We start from the raw sequence: 17,637 nt of genomic DNA, 5'->3' as shown, positions 1-17,637 counted from the left end.
GGCTAAAATTCCTACTATTGCACTTTCAAAAGCATCATCCTTCAGTGATCAAAGAATGAACATTTTGGTTGTAATTATGCTTGCTTCCTTAATCCATTCTCTGGATTAGTGGTGCTGGAAAAGCACAGCAGTTCAGGCAACAACTGAACAGCAGTAAAATCGACGTTTTGGGCAAAAGCCCTTCATCAGGAATACAGGCAGAGTGCCTGAAGGGTGGAGAGATAAATGAGAGGAGGGTGGGGGTGGGGGGAAAGTAGCATAGAGTACAATAGGTGAGTGGGGGAGGGGATGAAGGTGATTGGTCAGGGTGGAGTGGATAGGTGGAAAAGTTTAGGCAGGTAGGACAAGTCATGGGGACAGTGCTGAGCTGGAAGTTTGGGACTGGGGTGAGGTGGGGGAAGGGGAAATGAGGAAACTGTTGAAGCTCTGGGGTTGAAGTGTTCCGAGGCGGAAGATGAGGTGTTCTTCCTCCAGGCGTCTGGTGGTGAGGGAGCGGCGGTGAAGGTGGCCCAGGACCTCCATGTCCTCGGCAGAGTGGGAGGGGGAGTTGAAATGTTGGGCCACGGGGTGGTGTGGTTAATTGGTGCAGGTGTCCCGGAGATGTTCCCTAAAGCACTCTGCTAGGAGGCGTCCAGTCTCCCCAGTGTAGAGGGGATCGCATCGGGAGCAACGGATACAACAAATGATATAAACGGAAAGGAGTGGGGAGGGAAATATATCCCTGGTCCGTGTGGAGGTGGCGGAAATGTCGGCGGATGATTTGGTGCATCCACCGACATTTCTGCCACCTCCAAACAGACCCTACCACCAGGAATATATTTCCTTCCCCATCCCTTTCCACCTTCCGCAAAGACCATTTCCTCCGTGACTACCTAGTCAGGTCCGCGCCCCCCTACAACCCACCCTCCCGCCCTGGCACCTTCCCCTGCCACTGCAGGGATTACAAAACCTGTGCCCACACCTCCTCTCTCACCTCCATCCAAGGCCCTAAAGGAGCCTTCCACATCCAAAGTTTTACCTGCACATCCACCAATATCATTTATTGTATCCATTGCTCCCGATGTGATCTCCTCTACATTGGGGAGACTGGACGCCACCTAGCAGAGCGCTTTAGGGAACATCTCCGGGACACCTGCACCAATCAACCACGCCGCCCCGTGGCCCAACATTTCAACTCCCCCTCCCACTCTGCCGAGGACATAGAGGTCCTGGGCTTCCTTCACCGCCGCTCCCTCACCACCAGACGCCTGGAGGAAGAACGCCTCATCTTCCGCCTCGGAACACTTCAACCCCAGGGCTTCAACAGTTTCCTCATTTCCCCTTCCCCCACCTCACCCCAGTCCCAAACTTCCAGCTCAGCACTGTCCCCATGACTTGTCCTACCTGCCTATCTTCTTTTCCACCGATCCACTCCACCCTGACCAATCACCTTCATCCCCTCCCCCACTCACCTATTGCACTCTATGCTACTTTCTCCCCACCCCCCTCTCATTTATCTCTCCAACCTTCAGGCACTCTGCCTATATTCCTGATGAAGGGATTTTGCCCAAAATGTCGATTTTACTGCTCCTTGGATACTGCCTGAACTGCTGTGCTTTTCCAGCACCACTAATCCAGAAACTGGTTTCCAGCATCTGCAGTCACTGTTTTTGCCTCCTTAATCCATTGCCTACTGCCCTAACTGGATATTTAATTTCAACTAGTCCACTGAAGTAGCAAACCAGTTTTATTTTAAAAAACATCCAGACTTTTGTTAATAGAAGAATATAACTATAGTTCTGAATCAGAAGAAAAATAAAAACAGTAATTTGTTTCTTCAAAATTAGCTTAAATTTGGTTTGGGTCATCCCAAAGCACTTATATAAGAGGGCACATCAGAGTAAGAGAAGGTCATTTGACCTACAAGCTATCTTATATTCAATGCATTTTTCTTCGGCATAGATTTCCAAGGGCCATATGTAGCAGTGACTTCAAAAATCATAAGCCAATGCTTGGAACGACATTGGTATACTGATCTGCGTGCACTGACCTTGGAGCAGCAGCACAGCCATGTAGCTTACAATTAACATTACCATCAAGCTCAATCCACAATTCAATACAAATAATGCTGAAATACAACAAAAAGGGTAAAAAGAAACACCAAAAAGACAAGCCTAAAGATATTACATCTGAAGAAATGAACATTTGCAACAGGGTCGACAAACTAACAGTACAAATAGTTATACAGGACACAATATGTTTGTGATTACAGAGAATTGGTGACAGCATCATCAAAGCTGGGAAATGTGAACATCAAGGATGCATTCAATCTTCAGGAAGGACAAACAAAAGAGAAATTGGGGTGGTGGGGGGGGGGGTGGTGGCATTGTTAGTGAAAGATGAAATCTTTGCCCTAATGAGAAAGGATATTGGCACAGGAAAATCTGGATGTGGAATCAGTCTGGGTTGAGCCACAAAGCAACAATGGGAAGGAAACATTACTGGAACTTGTCTGTACATCTCCAAGCTATAGTGGTGAGGTAGCATTAAACAGAGGATCAGCGATGTATTCAACAAGAGTGCTACAGCAATGACGGGTGATTGCAAATCAGCTACATTGTATTAATAGTGTTACAGATGAATTCCTGGAGTGCGTTCAAGATAGACTAGTATGTTGAGGGACTTTCACAGATTCAGTTTTGTGCAATGAAAAAGCATTCATTAATTATTTTTGTTGCAAGAGGCTCTTCAGGAAAACAAAAGGACCATAACGTGATAGAATTCACCATTGGTACAGAAAGTGAAGTAGTCCAATCAAAAACCAGGATCCTCAAACTAAACTAAGGAAAACTACGTACCAGAGGTGAGTCAGCTGCAATAGACTAGAAACCTTCAATAAAAGACAAGTCAGTGAAAAGGCAATGGCTAATATTTAAGAAAAGAATACATGCAACAGTGATACATTCTTTTCAGGCAAAAAGACACAACAGGATAAAAAAAAAGAGACCCAACTAGTTAACAAAATAAATTAGCAAGAGTATTAGATCCAAAGAGGAGTCATATAATGTTGTTCAAAAAGGTTGCAAACTTGAGGACTGAGAGTAGTTCAGAATCCAGTAAGGTGGACTAAGAGTTTAATTATATGGGAAAAATAGTCAATGATACTAAAATAGAAGTAATAACAAGAATAGAAAAATGACAAACAATCAAACAGTTTTGTTCTGTCTTCGCAGAAGAAATACAAACATTTCCTAGAAGTTCTAAGCAAACAAGGAATTTTTTGGGAAGGAAGAATCGAAGACAAATAACATTAGTTAAAAAAAAAGTTCTGGAGAAGTTACTGGGACTGAAAGATGATCAACTCCAAGTGCCTGGTAATCTACATTCCAGAATACTAAAGGAAATGGCCACACAATATTGGATGGATTTGCTGTCATCTTTCAAAAATCAGTAGACACTTTAAAAAAGAGGGAGGGCAAAACTTGGAGTTACAGATCAGTTGGCTTAATATCAGTAACAGGAAAAATGTTGGAGCCTATTATAAAGGATGTGGTAACAGGAGACTTTAAAAATCCTAACAGGATTAGAAAAAGTTGGCATGGATTTATGAAAGGGAAATCATGTTTGATAAACCAACTGCAGTTTTTTTTAAGGACATAACTAGTAGCATAGATGAGGAAGAACTGGTTCATGTATTTGGATTAAGTCCCACAAAATAGGTTATTGTGCAAAATCAAATCACAGGGGATTAGTGGTAATATACATGGATTGAGAATTGGTTAGCAGACAGGAATCAAAGTAGGAATAAATGGGTCATTCTTAGAATGCAAGGTGGTAACAAGTGGGGTACTGGATCAGCAATTTGGCCCCAGCTATTCACAGTGTATATCAATGATTTGGAGAAGAGAATCAAAGGTATACTTCCAGTTTGCTGACAACACAAAATACAGTGGGAATATGAATGGTACGAAGGATATCAAAAGGTTTCAGAGTGATTTAGACAAGTTGAATGAGTGGGCAAATAAATGGTAGGTGCAGTATGTTGTCCACTTTAGGAGGAAAGACAGAATGGCAGAGTGATACTTAAATGGTACATTCAACTTATACTGATAAGAGTTCAAAAGAATGACAGGGATCTCACTGAAACACAGCGTCATGTGGACTTTGCAGGGTAGATACAGAGAATTTGTTTCCATTTTTGGTAGAATTTAGGACCGGGGCACAATCTCAGAGTAACAGGTTGATGATTCATACAGATATAAGGAGGAATTTCTTCTCTCAGAGGGTAGTAAATTTGTGGAAATAAAATAATATAAACTAAAATAAAATAAACTAAAGAGCCGTAAAGGCTGTATCACTGGCTCCATTCAAGGCCAGGATTTTTAATCAGTGCAAGAAGCAAGGGTTATTGGGAAATGACAGGAAAGTGGAGTTGAGGATTGTTGGATCAGCCACGATCTCACTGAATGGCTTACTTTTCTTTCTACTTTTAATGGTGATACACTGGGAAAGGCTGATGTAAAAAGGAACCTGGGACGTCCTTATTTACTGGTGAATGAAAACAAGCATCAGTTGCTGCAAGCAGCTGGGAAGACAAGTAATTTATTGACCTTCACTGCAAGAACAAATAAATACAGCAGCAAGGGAAGCCTGACTGCAGCTGTATGGGGCCTTGATGCAATAACACCTGGAGGATTCAGTATGGATCTGGTCTCCTTATCAAAGAAAATATATACTTGTTATAAAGTGAGTGCAGTGAAGGCTCATCAGACTGATACCTGGGATGGCAGGTTTGCCATGTGAGGAAAGATTAAATCGATTGTATTATATTTACAAGAGTTTAGCTAAATTATAGGGGATCTCACTGAAAGGTTCACCACTCTGCCAGAGCTGGAGAAACTGGATGCAGGGATGATGTTTCCCTTGGTTGGAGTCATGGTCTCAGGATAAATGGTGGTCCATTTTCAATGGAGATATGGTGAAATTTCTTCACTCAAAAGACAGTGAACACCTGGAATTCTTTACTGATGAAGACTGTGGAGATGATGTCACTGAATATATTTAGGAACCTGATAGATTTCTGGAAAGTAAATACGACAGGGTTTATGGGAAGAGAGGAGAGGTATGATGTTGAGGTGGATGATCAGACATGATCTAACTGACTGGCAGAGCCGGCTTGAGAGGTTGAACAGCCTACACCTGCTCTGATTTAGTGTGCAATATGGGGCAAATAAAAGTGACAGTATTACTTTTTTGACTTTGACCAAACTGTTTTAGAATATTATGAGTAAGCATCAGGAATTTCCTCAAGTGTTCTACCAAAAATCAGCATAAACCCTAATTATGCTTGCACGTACAATTTTCAGTAACCACTTAAACTTTCAGTGGTTGATTAAAGAACCAGAAAACAAATTCTAGAAGTGTGACAATTTTCAAAAAGGAGCTGATTATATATTCAGAGGAGAAAATTCCACAGGAATCTGGGGAAAGTGGGGAAGTGGGAAAAACTGCACTGCTCTTTGAAAATGTTAGACTTATTGAGCTAAATTGCTTCCTTCTATACTGAATACCACGTATTATGATTCTACGAAAAAGTCGTTTGAAAAGCTTCAAACTCCTTTTATCTTCAGGCAAGAGTAGTGGTTTAAAATTTAAGGCAAGAAACAAGCAATTGTACTCAGACATCTTGTTGCAAAACTAGTTTCTTAACAATAGAAGCCCCGGTCACATTTTTAGTGTTACACCCAAAAACTGGGTGGGGAACAGGTGTGGCATAATTAAAAAGAACACCCTTTTGTCTCACAGGTTTGAGAATATCAAATCTGCAAAATCAAACATGTCAATCAGTAGCAAAACTGCTTTCATCTACATGTGAGGCATTAATTGCCAATATTACAGAAAGCAGCCCATGTCCTATTATGTGTACAATAACAGGCTTAATCCAGACAAGTAACAGAAAATAGTTGAAAGTTCATCAAAACACAATCAAAACAGGCAAGCATATTCATGTTCTTTTACTTCCCGTTCCTTCTAATATTCTAATAGCCTTCTAATGTGTGTTAATATTTTAACAGGGAAATAAGATATTGACATACTAATTATTCATAACTAGACTTTTTTTTTCCTAAATGCAATGTTCCATCATTACTGTAACATTTAAAAAGGAGATATTTCCAATTATGTAATTCAAGCAGTAGGTACATTGGCTGGAAATTTCTGGCTGAATAGTATGAATAATGGAACTTGTTAATAGCGGAATAATGGAACTTGTTAAAACACACAACTCTTAAGTACTGATTTTGGTCAAAATGATACTATTCATAAGTATCGTATGGCTGAGAGTCACTGGGGACTAGATGAGGTTTATTCTGCCCCAAACAGGAAAAATATCACAGTGAAGTTTCTTTTTTCCCCCCACCACCAAAGCTGGAAATATCTTCTTTCATTAAGACAATTAAAAGACATTTTTAAAAAAGGCCAGAAGTGTTATGTCTCATCTGCATTCAATAGCTTCTGCTGGAAATGCATAGATATGAGGGTTGCTAAATATGAGAATGATCTGGTTCCACTTAATGCAACCAGAGTCAAATAACACACCTGATACTTTCTGCCAGGTACTAATCAAAGGGCAGAGAGAGGTTCTATTCTTGCAAAACTGCTGTCAAACAACTATGCATAGATTTCATTTCTACTTTGGACTTACGGTGAGAAAAATGGTTGCCATGTTTCCCACAGAGTTAACCACACACACACACACAGTTAAGGGCTTTAACAAGAAAACTTGCTAAGATCAAGATTTGGAGATGCCAGTGTTGGACTGGGGTATACAAAGTTAAAAGTCACACAACACCAGGTAATAGTCCAACAAGTTTAATTGGAAGCACACCAGCTTTCGGAGCGACACTCCTTCACCACCTGATGACGGCCACCTGATGAAGGAGCGGCACTCCGAAAGCTAGTGTGTTTCCAATTAAACCTGTTGGATTATAACCTTTGATTTATAACTTTGTTAAGATCAAGTTATAGTTCATTTATAAAAATGTTAAGCGATAGAGGTGCCGAACAACTGGAGGCTGGCTGACGTGGTGCCACTGTTTAAGAAGGGTGGTAAGGACAAGCCAGGGCACTATAGAACAGTGAGCCTGACGTTGGTGGTGGGCAAGTTGTTGGAGGGAATCCTGAGGGACAGGATGTACATGTATTTGGAAAGGCAAGGACTAATTAGGGATAGTCAATATGGCTTTGTGTGTGGAAAATCATGTCTCACAAATTTGATTGAGTTTTTTGAAGAAGTAACAAAGAGAATAGATGAGGGCAGAATGGTAGATGTGATCTATATGGATTTCAGTAAGGCGTTCGACAAGGAACCCCATGGGAGACTGGTTAGCAAGGTTAGATTTCATGGAATACATAGCCATTTGGATACAGAACTGGCTCAAAAGGTAGAAGACAGGGGGTGGTAGTGGAAGGTTGTTTTTCAGACTGGAGGCCTGTGACCAGTGGAGTGCCACAAGGATTGGTGCTGGGTCCACTACTTTTCGTCATTTATAGAAATGATTTGGATGTGAGTATAAGAGGTTTAGTAAGTAAGTAAGTTTGCAGATGACACCAAAATTGGTGGTGTAGTGGACAGTGAAGAAGGTTACCTCAGAATTCAAAAGAATCTTGATCAGATGGGCCAATGGGGTGAGAAGTGGAAGATGGAGTTTAATTTAGATAAATGCATTTTGGGAAAGCAAATCTTAGCAGGATTTATACACTGAACGGTGAGGTCCTAGGGAGTGTTGCTGAACATAGAAACCTTGGAGTGGAGGTTCATAGCTCGTTGAAAGTGGAGTCACAGGTAGACAGGATAGTGAAGAAGGCATTTGGTAAGCTTTCCTTTATTGGTCAGAGTGTTGAGTACAGGGGTTGGGAGGTCATGTTGCGGCTGTACAGGACATTGGTTAGGCCACTTTTGGAATAGTGCATGCAATTCTGGTCTGCTTCCTATCGGAAGGATGTTGCGAAACCAGAAAGGGTTCAGAAAAGATTTACAAGGATGTTGCCATGTTTGGAGAATTTGAGCAATAGGGAGAGGTTGAATAGGCTAGGGCTGTTTTCCCTGCAGTACTGGAGGCTGAGGGGTGACTTTATAGAGGTTTACAATTCATGAGGGGCATGGATAGGAACAAAGTCTCTTCCCTGGAGTGGGGGAGCCCAGAACTAGAGGACATAGGCTTAGGATGAGAGGACAAAGATATAAAAGAGACCTGAGGGGTAACTTTTTCAGGGTAGTACATGTGTGGAATGAGCTGCCAGAGGAAGTGGTGGAGGCTAGTATGATTGCAATGTTTAAAAGGTATCTGGATGGGCATATGAATTGGACGGGTTTGGGGGGATATGGGCCGGGTGTTGGCAGGTGGAACTAGATTGGGTTGGGGTATCTGGTTGGCATGGACGAGTTGGACCAGAGGGTCTGTTTCCATGTTGCACATCTCTCTAACTCTTTAATTGCACTGGACAATATTCAAACATAATGAATACATAGCTTTTTCAACTGCAACTATTTTTAATTACAAATGTAGGTAGTTCTTCTCTAACGCGATGGTTGCGTTCTCGTGCAACCCCGCATTATAGAAAAATCCCACTTAAGAAATACCGCTTAAAGTGTTGGCAATTTAATTGCATTACAACCAACACACGCTTTAAAAGTTCACACTTTAGAAACAGTGTCCCCAATTCAGCAATTGCCTTACAGCAAGTTAATGTTAACAAAACATGCATTATACCAAACAACCTGTTAGATACAATACACTTACAGTTTTAAATATCATCATATTTTAGGATCGCTAATTTTTACTTTATGCATAATTTAAAGAAAAACTGATCATCAATCCATTGTGGGTTAGAAGCATCTTTCAAAATGGAAATCAAACAATGTTTTGAACAGTGAATTCTGTGATTAACTAACCTTACAAATGTACATAAAGTTGTACAAGTCATAATTTACAGGAAAAATCCATGCAGGAATGTTCTTTGAAACTATCAGATATAAGTTTAGTCCAAATTTTGAATTGTATTTTGTTCTACAAACAAATTCTCAAAACAGTCTACTCTGATGCTCCCAAAAACTGAGGCTGAGACACTATGCTCCAAGCTCCAAGACAAAAATTGCTGCTAAAAAGCTCTGCCTGCACCCACCCAACCCCCATCTACTCTTGACAGATTTTTTTCTTCCTCAGTGCTTTCTTAGATCTATTTACCACCATTCTGGACTCAGTTAGACAGCTTGCAAGACACTTTCAAGCTTTAAGTTGGGTCACAATGTGAATTTTTTTTGCAAAGTACTGGTTTATTCCTATCAATGGAAAACATTTTTTTAAACAAATGCTTTGCTTTGTACAGGTCTATTGTGTTAGTTGTGGTAATTTGTCTAATATTAAGTTAGTGCTTTGTAATGTTATCCTTCTGAGGTTGTACAAATTTGAAGTAAAGGCTGATTTGACAGCAGAGAAAAGTTACAGATCCAGGGTGAATAACATAATCAGTGCCTTTCAATTTCTTTATTTAGCAGAAGCATTGGTGGCGATTTTGAAAGATTCTTTAGGCGGTGAGTTGAGAGATTGCATAGAAATTCTTCAGTAACTCTTCTGAAAGGTTATTAGCTCTGGCCCCTTCCTGCAATTTCCATTGGCAACCAGAAATCAGGTAAAATGCTAGGCAACTTTGTGGAAGAGGAAATCTAAGCAAACAAATTGAGTGCAAGAGATTACTCTGACCCCAAATGACTTTTACCTTACATCATAAGGTAAAAGGCTTTCTAAAGGTATACCGGGAATAAAAGAATGACAAGAGTAAGATTAGGGCCAATCAAGGATAGTAGTGGGAAGTTGTGTATGGAGACAGGAGAAGCATTAAATAAATATTTTTCATCAGTATTCACACTGGAAAAATACAATGTTTTTGAGGACAATACTGAGATATAGGATATGAGACTAGATGGGATTGAGCTTTACAAGGAGGAGGTGTTAGCAATTCTGGAAAGTGTGAAAATAGACAAGTCCCCTGGGCTGGATGTGTGTTATCCTAAGATTCTCTTGGAAGCCAGGGAGGATATTTCAGAGCCTTTGGCTTTTATCTTTATGTCATCATTGTCTACAGGACTAGTGTCGGAAGAGTGGAAGATAGCAAATGTTGTTCCTTTGCTCAAGAAAGGGATTAGAGGCAATCCTGTTAATTATAGATCAAGATTTGGAGGTGCTGGTGTTGGACTGGAGTGTACAATGTTAAAAATCATACAATACCAGGTCAAAGTCCAACAGATTTATTTTTGAAGCACTAGCTTTCGGATCCCAGTGAGCCTTAATTCAGTTGTGCGTAAAGTGAAAGGAATAAGTTGATTAGGGATAGTTAACATGGTTTTGTGAAGGGTAGGTCATGCCTCACAAACCTCATTGAGTTCTTTGAGAAGGTGTCCAAACACGTGGATGAGGGTAAAGTGGTTGATCTGGTGTATGTGGAATTCAGTAAGGCATTTGATAAGGTCCCCCATGGTAGGCTATTACACAAAATATGGAAGCATGGGATTGGGAGTAATTTAGCAGTTTGGATCAGAAATTAGATAGCTGAAAGAAGACAGAGGATGGTGCTTGATGGGAAATGTTCATCCTGGAGTTCAGTTACTAGTGGTGTAATGCAAGGATCTGTTTTGAGGCCACTGCTGTTTGTCATTTTTGTAAAGGATGTATTAGTAAATTTTCAGATGATACTAAGGTTAGTAGAGTTGTGGATAATGCTTAAGGATGTTGTAGGTTACAGAGGGACCTAGCTAAGCTGCAAAGCTAGGCTGAGAGATGGTAAATGGAGTTTAATGTGGAAAAGTGTAAGGTGATTCACTTTGGAAGGAGTAACAGGAATGCAGAGTACAGGGTTAATAGTAAGATTCTTGGTAGTGTAGATGAACAGAGAGATATCGATGTCCACGTCCCTGAAAATTGCCACCCAGGTTGATAGGGTTGTTAAGAAGGCATGCAGTGTGTTACCTTTTATTAGTAGAGTGATTAAGTTTCAGAACCATGTGGGCATGCTGCAGCTGTACAAAACTTTGGTGCGGCCGCACTTGGAGTATTGCGTACCATTCTGGTCACCACATTATAGGAAGGATGTGGAAGTTTTGGAAAGAGTTCAGAGGAGATTTACTAGGCTGTTGACTGGTATGGAAGGAAGGACTTATGAGGAAAGGCTGAGGGTCTCGAGGCTGTTTTCGTTAGAGAGACAAAGGTTGAGAAGCAACTTGATTGAGACATATAAGGTAATCAGGAGTTAGATAGGGTGGACAGTGAGAGCCTTTTTCCTCGATGGTGAAGGCTAAAACGAGGGGTTTAAATTGAGGTGTGATAAATATTGGACAGATGTCAGAGGTAGTTTCTTTATTCAGAGTAGTTGGGGCATGGAACAGCACTGCCAACAGCAGTCGTAAACTTGCCAACTTTAAGGGCATTTCATTGGTCATTGGATAGACATATAGATGAAAATGGAGTATTGTTGGTTAGATAGGCTTCAGATTGTTGCACCACACTGAAACCATCGACAGCCGAAGGCCCTGTACTGCGGTGTAATGTTCCATGCTCTATAATTTATAGCCATAATCCAGGCATTAAACATTTTGTCACTCATTTGCATCTAACAAATTATTTACTCGTACAGTAACTTTTAAGTTACAGTATCTAAATTGCACCATTTCCAAACATGGGAAATATTAGGTACTTGGTGTTGAAACAAAAAAAAATGTGCAGCTGCTGTTCTTTTGTTCCCATTCATTATCAGATCGATATCTAAACACTTAAAACTTTAACCGAATCAGTGATTCTTGATCATGAAAATTTTTTAAACATCAATAACTGAAATCAATGAACAAAAAGAAAGCTAATCATCTTCAAAATCCTAAAGATATGAGTAAGATTATGATTTAAAACATGGTATTAACTGAAAAAAATAAATTAAGGATCACAAAGACCATAGTATAAGTTTTCAATTACAGTTTTAATAGCCTCAAAAACAATCCTTAAAATTTTCCTTCATATCGAGATATATTTTCCAAATTTTGGCACCTATGATTTAACATGTTTTTCTAAAACAGCACTGATAACTAGTTTTCTGCAACAACTAAGTAGCACATGTTTATTATTCAACTAGTATCATTCAAACAATAAAACAAAGTAATATTTCATTTAAAATGGCCATTCTGAAGTGTTTGGTCAAGTTGCATAACAACTTACTAAATCTTGGTAATTGTGGGTTATGACATGTGTGGTGTTCTTGTTGCAATACAAAATTTATTGTAGCAATCTTAATTGTAAACATTTTTGTCAAATTGCAATATTAATATGTGTGCCTTTTTGTTCCAATGGGGAAAAAATAGCTTACAGCTCCAGTTAAGGCAACAGACTTCAGGTGATGGAACCAGAAGTGCCAGCAACAGATTGCTATATATTTGTAATTAGTATAAATCAAATATTTGAAAATAGTAAACATTTTTTTCACCTGGTTTGGGTTGGTAGTCCATTTAATTCCAAGGTCAAGATGACTTTTAAAAAGGTTAGTCAAAGGATTCTATTCAGCTTTTGATTTGCATTGTGAAATCATTGTATCTCACACACAGTTAGACACATCGGTTCACCACTGCAGGACTTTCAATGTTTTCAGCTTTGTGAAAAGCTGTGAAGTTGCAAAAAATAATCTTCAGTTTGTCTATTCCCTAGGCTAATGGAGACAAAAAAATTCCACTGCTCTGTTGGAGTTGTTGCTGGGAAATATCTCTATGCCCCGAATAATATTCCTTCCACATCAAAACCAAAAACAAAATAACATCATGATTGTTTCAGACATTTTAGATTAGCTGTTGACTTTATATAATTAATGCTAATCTTCTGTTCTTGGCAGTGCTGCACAATTCAATCAACTCAGGTTAGTCGCATTACAGATATATTCATTCAAAATTATTTTTTGTGATAAAGATCAAATTAAATATTTTCAATAAAAATAGTACAGAAAGAGATTTTTTTCAATAACTCCACTGATTTCTGAGCATGACATATTTACATTACATCATTTTATCATCAAGCTAAATTTCTTATGTGCTTAGATGAGTAGTGAAAATGAAAAGGTAACAGAGAGAGTATTTGAAAACTTGGTCAAGGCCATTAAGGGATATCCTAAATGAAAAGAGGAAGAGTTGGAGGGATTTATATGATTACCTCCCCACTTTGGGCAATGTCAATGAGTGAAAGAAAGGGAGATTAGACAAGATTAGTTTGTGAATGAGGTTTCTGTTGTACTCCAAAGTTATAACATTTGGAGAAGAAAACTCTGGGATCAAATGTTGGACACCACTCAGTTGGTAATATTATCATTTTCGAGTCAGGAGTTTGTGGGGTTCAGCTCCTTCCTTCTAAACTCTTCCTAAACTCTCCCTCCTTCCTAAACTCTTATGCATAATTAACTAATATTAACACATTGCAGGACTGTTGAAGTTTTGTCAAAGTTTCTATCTTTTTAAAATAAAAATTGGTAAACTATTTCTCCAATTGTTTTTTTTCTCTGCTGAATATTAGGTATTCCACTGTAACATTGGAGCAGGCTGGGAAAATGTCTCTGTTTACTGGTCAGCATTGCTCCCACTAACCTTACTGACAAATTTGCCAAATACTCATCTCATGGTCGTTTGAGAAACCTTGCTTTGTGCAAACTGGTTGCTACCTTTGTCTGTAACGAACACTAATGTTTGACAAGTTACTGGGAAGTTTTGAATTACTTTCCCAGCACCATCGCAAGGCTTGCTGTTGCTTAAGTAGGTCCATCATTACTTTTTTTGGCACAGGGTAGTATGCCACACCTCATTAAATCATAAATGCGTACATTGTTTTCCAGAAATTTTCATGTCTGTCTCAATAGTTCTGCATTTTACACTGTTCTAACTAATAATTTGCATTGTTAATCTGGATGATATTGGAATTAGATTCCAGATCAAATTTTGTCATAGTGAATTTTAACTCATAGTGTAAATGAAAATCTGTTGTCAAGAATAATTATATCTTATTTCCATTCTTTATCATTTTTTTAGCAAAATTGTTGGAAATTAGAGGATCTTTTAGATGTGTTATCTCCTTATCTGAAAAACATGTAAGGGTTGCATTAGACTATATTGCAAAACCTGCTAAGTGAGTTTATTAAAATCCCTACAGTGTGGAAACAGGCCCTTTGGTCCAACAAGCCTACACTGACCATCTGAAGAATAACCCACCCAGACCCATTCCCCAACTAATATATTTACCCTGACTAATGCATCTAACCTACACATCTCTGAACACTATGGGCAATTTAGCATGGTCAATTCAACTAACGTGTGCATCTTTGGACTATGGGAGTAAACCGGAGCACCCGGATGAAACCCACGCAGACATAGGGAAAATGTACAAATTCCACACAGACAGTCACCCGAGGCTGAAATTGGACCTTGGTCCCTGGTGCTGTGAGGTAGCAGTGCTAATAACTGAGCCATAGAATATTCTACATCTCCTTAAAGACTATGAAAGTTGATTTGCTGCCTATCACAAATTGAAGAGGTTTGTTTTTAGAATTACCTTGCGCCTCTGCGTTCCTTGATTCTTGATGGTCATACTTCGAAATGAATTTCCAAAATCAAAGATCTCTCTTTGGTTCATGTTCCACTGACCATTTGCCAATTCTAATCAGGCAGAAATAGAGAGAAAACATTATAAGGCAATTTAACAAAAATTCAAGCTGCCATTTTTCATTGAGGGTTTGATCAGTTAAAACATCTCCAACCACTTGTCTGTCGTCAATTCTAGCATCTTTCCCCGGATCAGAATTGTAGCATAATTAACGTATCACATGCTGATTTAATAATTGCACTGCACTTTCTTTTGGCTAACTCAATGTAAGGACCTAAACAATTATATGAAAACAACAATAATACTGCATAAGACCCACTGAACACAATTTTATTAAAATATGATAAGAATCAAAAAGGTGTGACATTTTCACTCAACTGTGTGTGTTGAACTGAGAAAATCATGGCTCCAAAAATGTTCAGTTCAAAGAAACCTCCACAGAGGTACTATAATTCTCAGTGTGCCAACATTTAATTAATGAAACATATATCAAAGGCAAATTGTAATGATATAAGATGTTTTCTGATCTGGAACAAAGGACGTATTTACGTGTGAAAACGCTGTAATATCATTGTTGCTAAGTACATTTACGTGAGATATTAATATGGTAATGAGTATGACTATATGTTGCAAATGCATTGAATCAATGGTATTAAAACCAACTCAGCACCATGAGCCGAACAACGAAATATTCAAGATAATCGCTTCCATAATTCTCAGATGCAAGATTGTGATAACGCAGTAATTCTGAACTATGTCTTCAACTTCTACACAAAACATGTTTTGTCAAAGTGAGGGGGAGGAAAGCTGGGTGTCCCATACCTTTTTTAACAGACCTTTGCTGATTTCGCTTATTCTCCATCATCATGCGCACCTGGCTGCCGACTCTCTTCTCACTGTCCATTCGGGCCAATGTGCTGAGCTTGTCGGCGGGTGGCAGAGCCAATGTAGAATTAGACTGATTGCTAAAACATTCCCCGGCTGTCACTGTCTTCACATAAGCCATGTTTATGTTATTGTTTTCGCGACTCCGCTGGTGGTTGTAATCACTCTGTAACTGTGTGCTGTTTGATTCCACTTTTTTGTCCGCCTTCCCTAGACTTTCAAACACGGCTGCTTGGCCTCGCCCAGCACTTTGCTCATGAAGAGTCAACGCCTGGGTGGACACATTCTGTTTGGTTGGTTCTACTGTCAATCAAGCCCAGAGTATTTGAAGGGCTTGTTTGCATGAAGCGACTTTTGTGAAGGGAAAATGCTGTCGTTGTATATGAGATTGAGTCACGCAGCAAGCAGGTTAATAAATTTCTATCCATCTTTTTCCCCTCTTTGCCACAATCAGCCTATATTTCTACAAGCCAGCCCAGTGCAGCTGCTCACTAGAGTATGTTGATATTTATAATTACACTGAATGGATCAATGTTGTAACCACTCGCTGTCCTCAGTTTAAAACGTAAGGTGAGAATTGCAGTGTATGTTCAAAGCGCTTGCCTAACATGTACAGTTCAAATATTTTAAAGGGAGTATTTGTGGTTTATTTTATGCAAGTTTGTGCAGCTCTGTTAAAACAGAGGATTACCAAATGAAAGTTTACGTCATCAAAACGTCATAAACATTCTTTAAAAGTAGTAATTACTTCCTTGGGTCAAAATCTGAAAAGGCACATTGCAGATTAAGAAATAGGAAATAAGCTGTTCAGGCCTTCAAGCCTTCTCCACCATTCAACTAACCCACAGAATCCCGATTGTGCAGAAAGAGGTCATTCAGCTCATTGAGTTTACCTACCCTCCAAAGAGCACCCCATCAAGACTCGCCCACCGCAGCCCTAGAACTCCACATTTACCATGGGCTAATCCACCTAGCTACACCTACCTGGACACTACAGGACCATTTAGTATGGCCAATCCACATAACCTGGACATCTTTAGACTGTGGAAGGAAACTGAGCACCTGGAAGAAACCCACACAGACATGGGGAGAAACCCACACAGACATGCAAACTGCAAAAAAAAAACTATTACCCAAGGCTGTTGTCAAATCTGTGTCCTTGGTGCTGTGACGCAGCAATGCCAATCATTGAGCCACTGTGCCGTCCATCTTAGCTGATTTTCTACCTGAACACCATTTTCCTACATCATTCCCATATCCTCAATATCATTAATATCTATAAATCTTTCTCTTGAACATACTCATTGACTGAGCCTCCATAGTTCTCTGGGGTAGAGAATTTCAGAGATTTACCATTTTTGAATGAAGATATTTCTCCTTAACTCGACGCTAAATTTTCCTTTATTCTGATTCTGTCTTTCACTTCTAGAACTCTACCACCACCCCTCCCCACCTTCCAGCCAGGTGAAACATATTGCATTAACCCCATGGAGCTTCAATGGGACCACCTTTCATTCTTCTAGACTTCAGATAATCTGAAAATTCACATTTACTATAAGGTAAAATTCATATTTTGCCACTTTACCAAACATTGTGAGCAATTTTAAAATAAAGTCCAGTCATTACACCTTTACTAATCCAGACTCCACACCTTCCAGTTTTCTGCTTGGTTAACAGTTTTGTATTGGTATTTGCTGTAAGATCAGACGGTTGACTCACTGTATCGGGAATTGTTGAGGTATGAAGTTACCCAGCCAACACTTAGCCAGCTGCATTCTGAAACATATAATGTGAAGCATGCATGATAAACACATTCCAAAATCCAGCAAGTCAAGATTTAACAAAACTTGATCTTAAGTGGGTCACTAAACAACTTAAGAGAAATATAGCTTTTAGAAATGACATATGGGGGAAAGAGGAGTGTCTTTTAAAAATAATTTAAAAGCATATCAAACAAAAAATCTCATATCTTGTCTTATTCAATATCCCAAAACAGGTGTGAGCAAATCAGTGCTCACTTTTTTTCATATTTTTACCTTTATACCACAAACAGCTGGCTCATTATTAGGTGTCTAACACCATCACACAATATCAGGTT

General features: G+C 39.3%; 1 protein-coding gene across 1 annotated transcript in view; it reads right to left on the bottom strand.

Moving 5' to 3' along the window:
* Positions 1–15,788, bottom strand: part of LOC140467140 (plakophilin-1-like) — a 65,815-nt gene extending 50,027 nt beyond the window's left edge. The window contains exons 1-2 of the mRNA XM_072563210.1: positions 15,477–15,788; positions 14,604–14,707 (exon numbers count right to left, since the gene is read on the bottom strand). Of these exons, the coding sequence (XP_072419311.1) occupies positions 14,604–14,707; positions 15,477–15,660 (288 nt within the window). The 5' untranslated portion in view covers positions 15,661–15,788. The remainder of the gene's footprint in view (positions 1–14,603; positions 14,708–15,476) is intronic.
* Positions 15,789–17,637: the final 1,849 nt, after the last annotated feature.

This window comes from Chiloscyllium punctatum, chromosome 45 (assembly GCF_047496795.1).
Source record: "Chiloscyllium punctatum isolate Juve2018m chromosome 45, sChiPun1.3, whole genome shotgun sequence".
Lineage (NCBI taxonomy): Eukaryota > Metazoa > Chordata > Chondrichthyes > Orectolobiformes > Hemiscylliidae > Chiloscyllium > Chiloscyllium punctatum.
The sequence above is the reverse complement of the archived record's forward strand: the minus strand, read 5'-3'. Positions and strand labels throughout refer to the sequence as shown.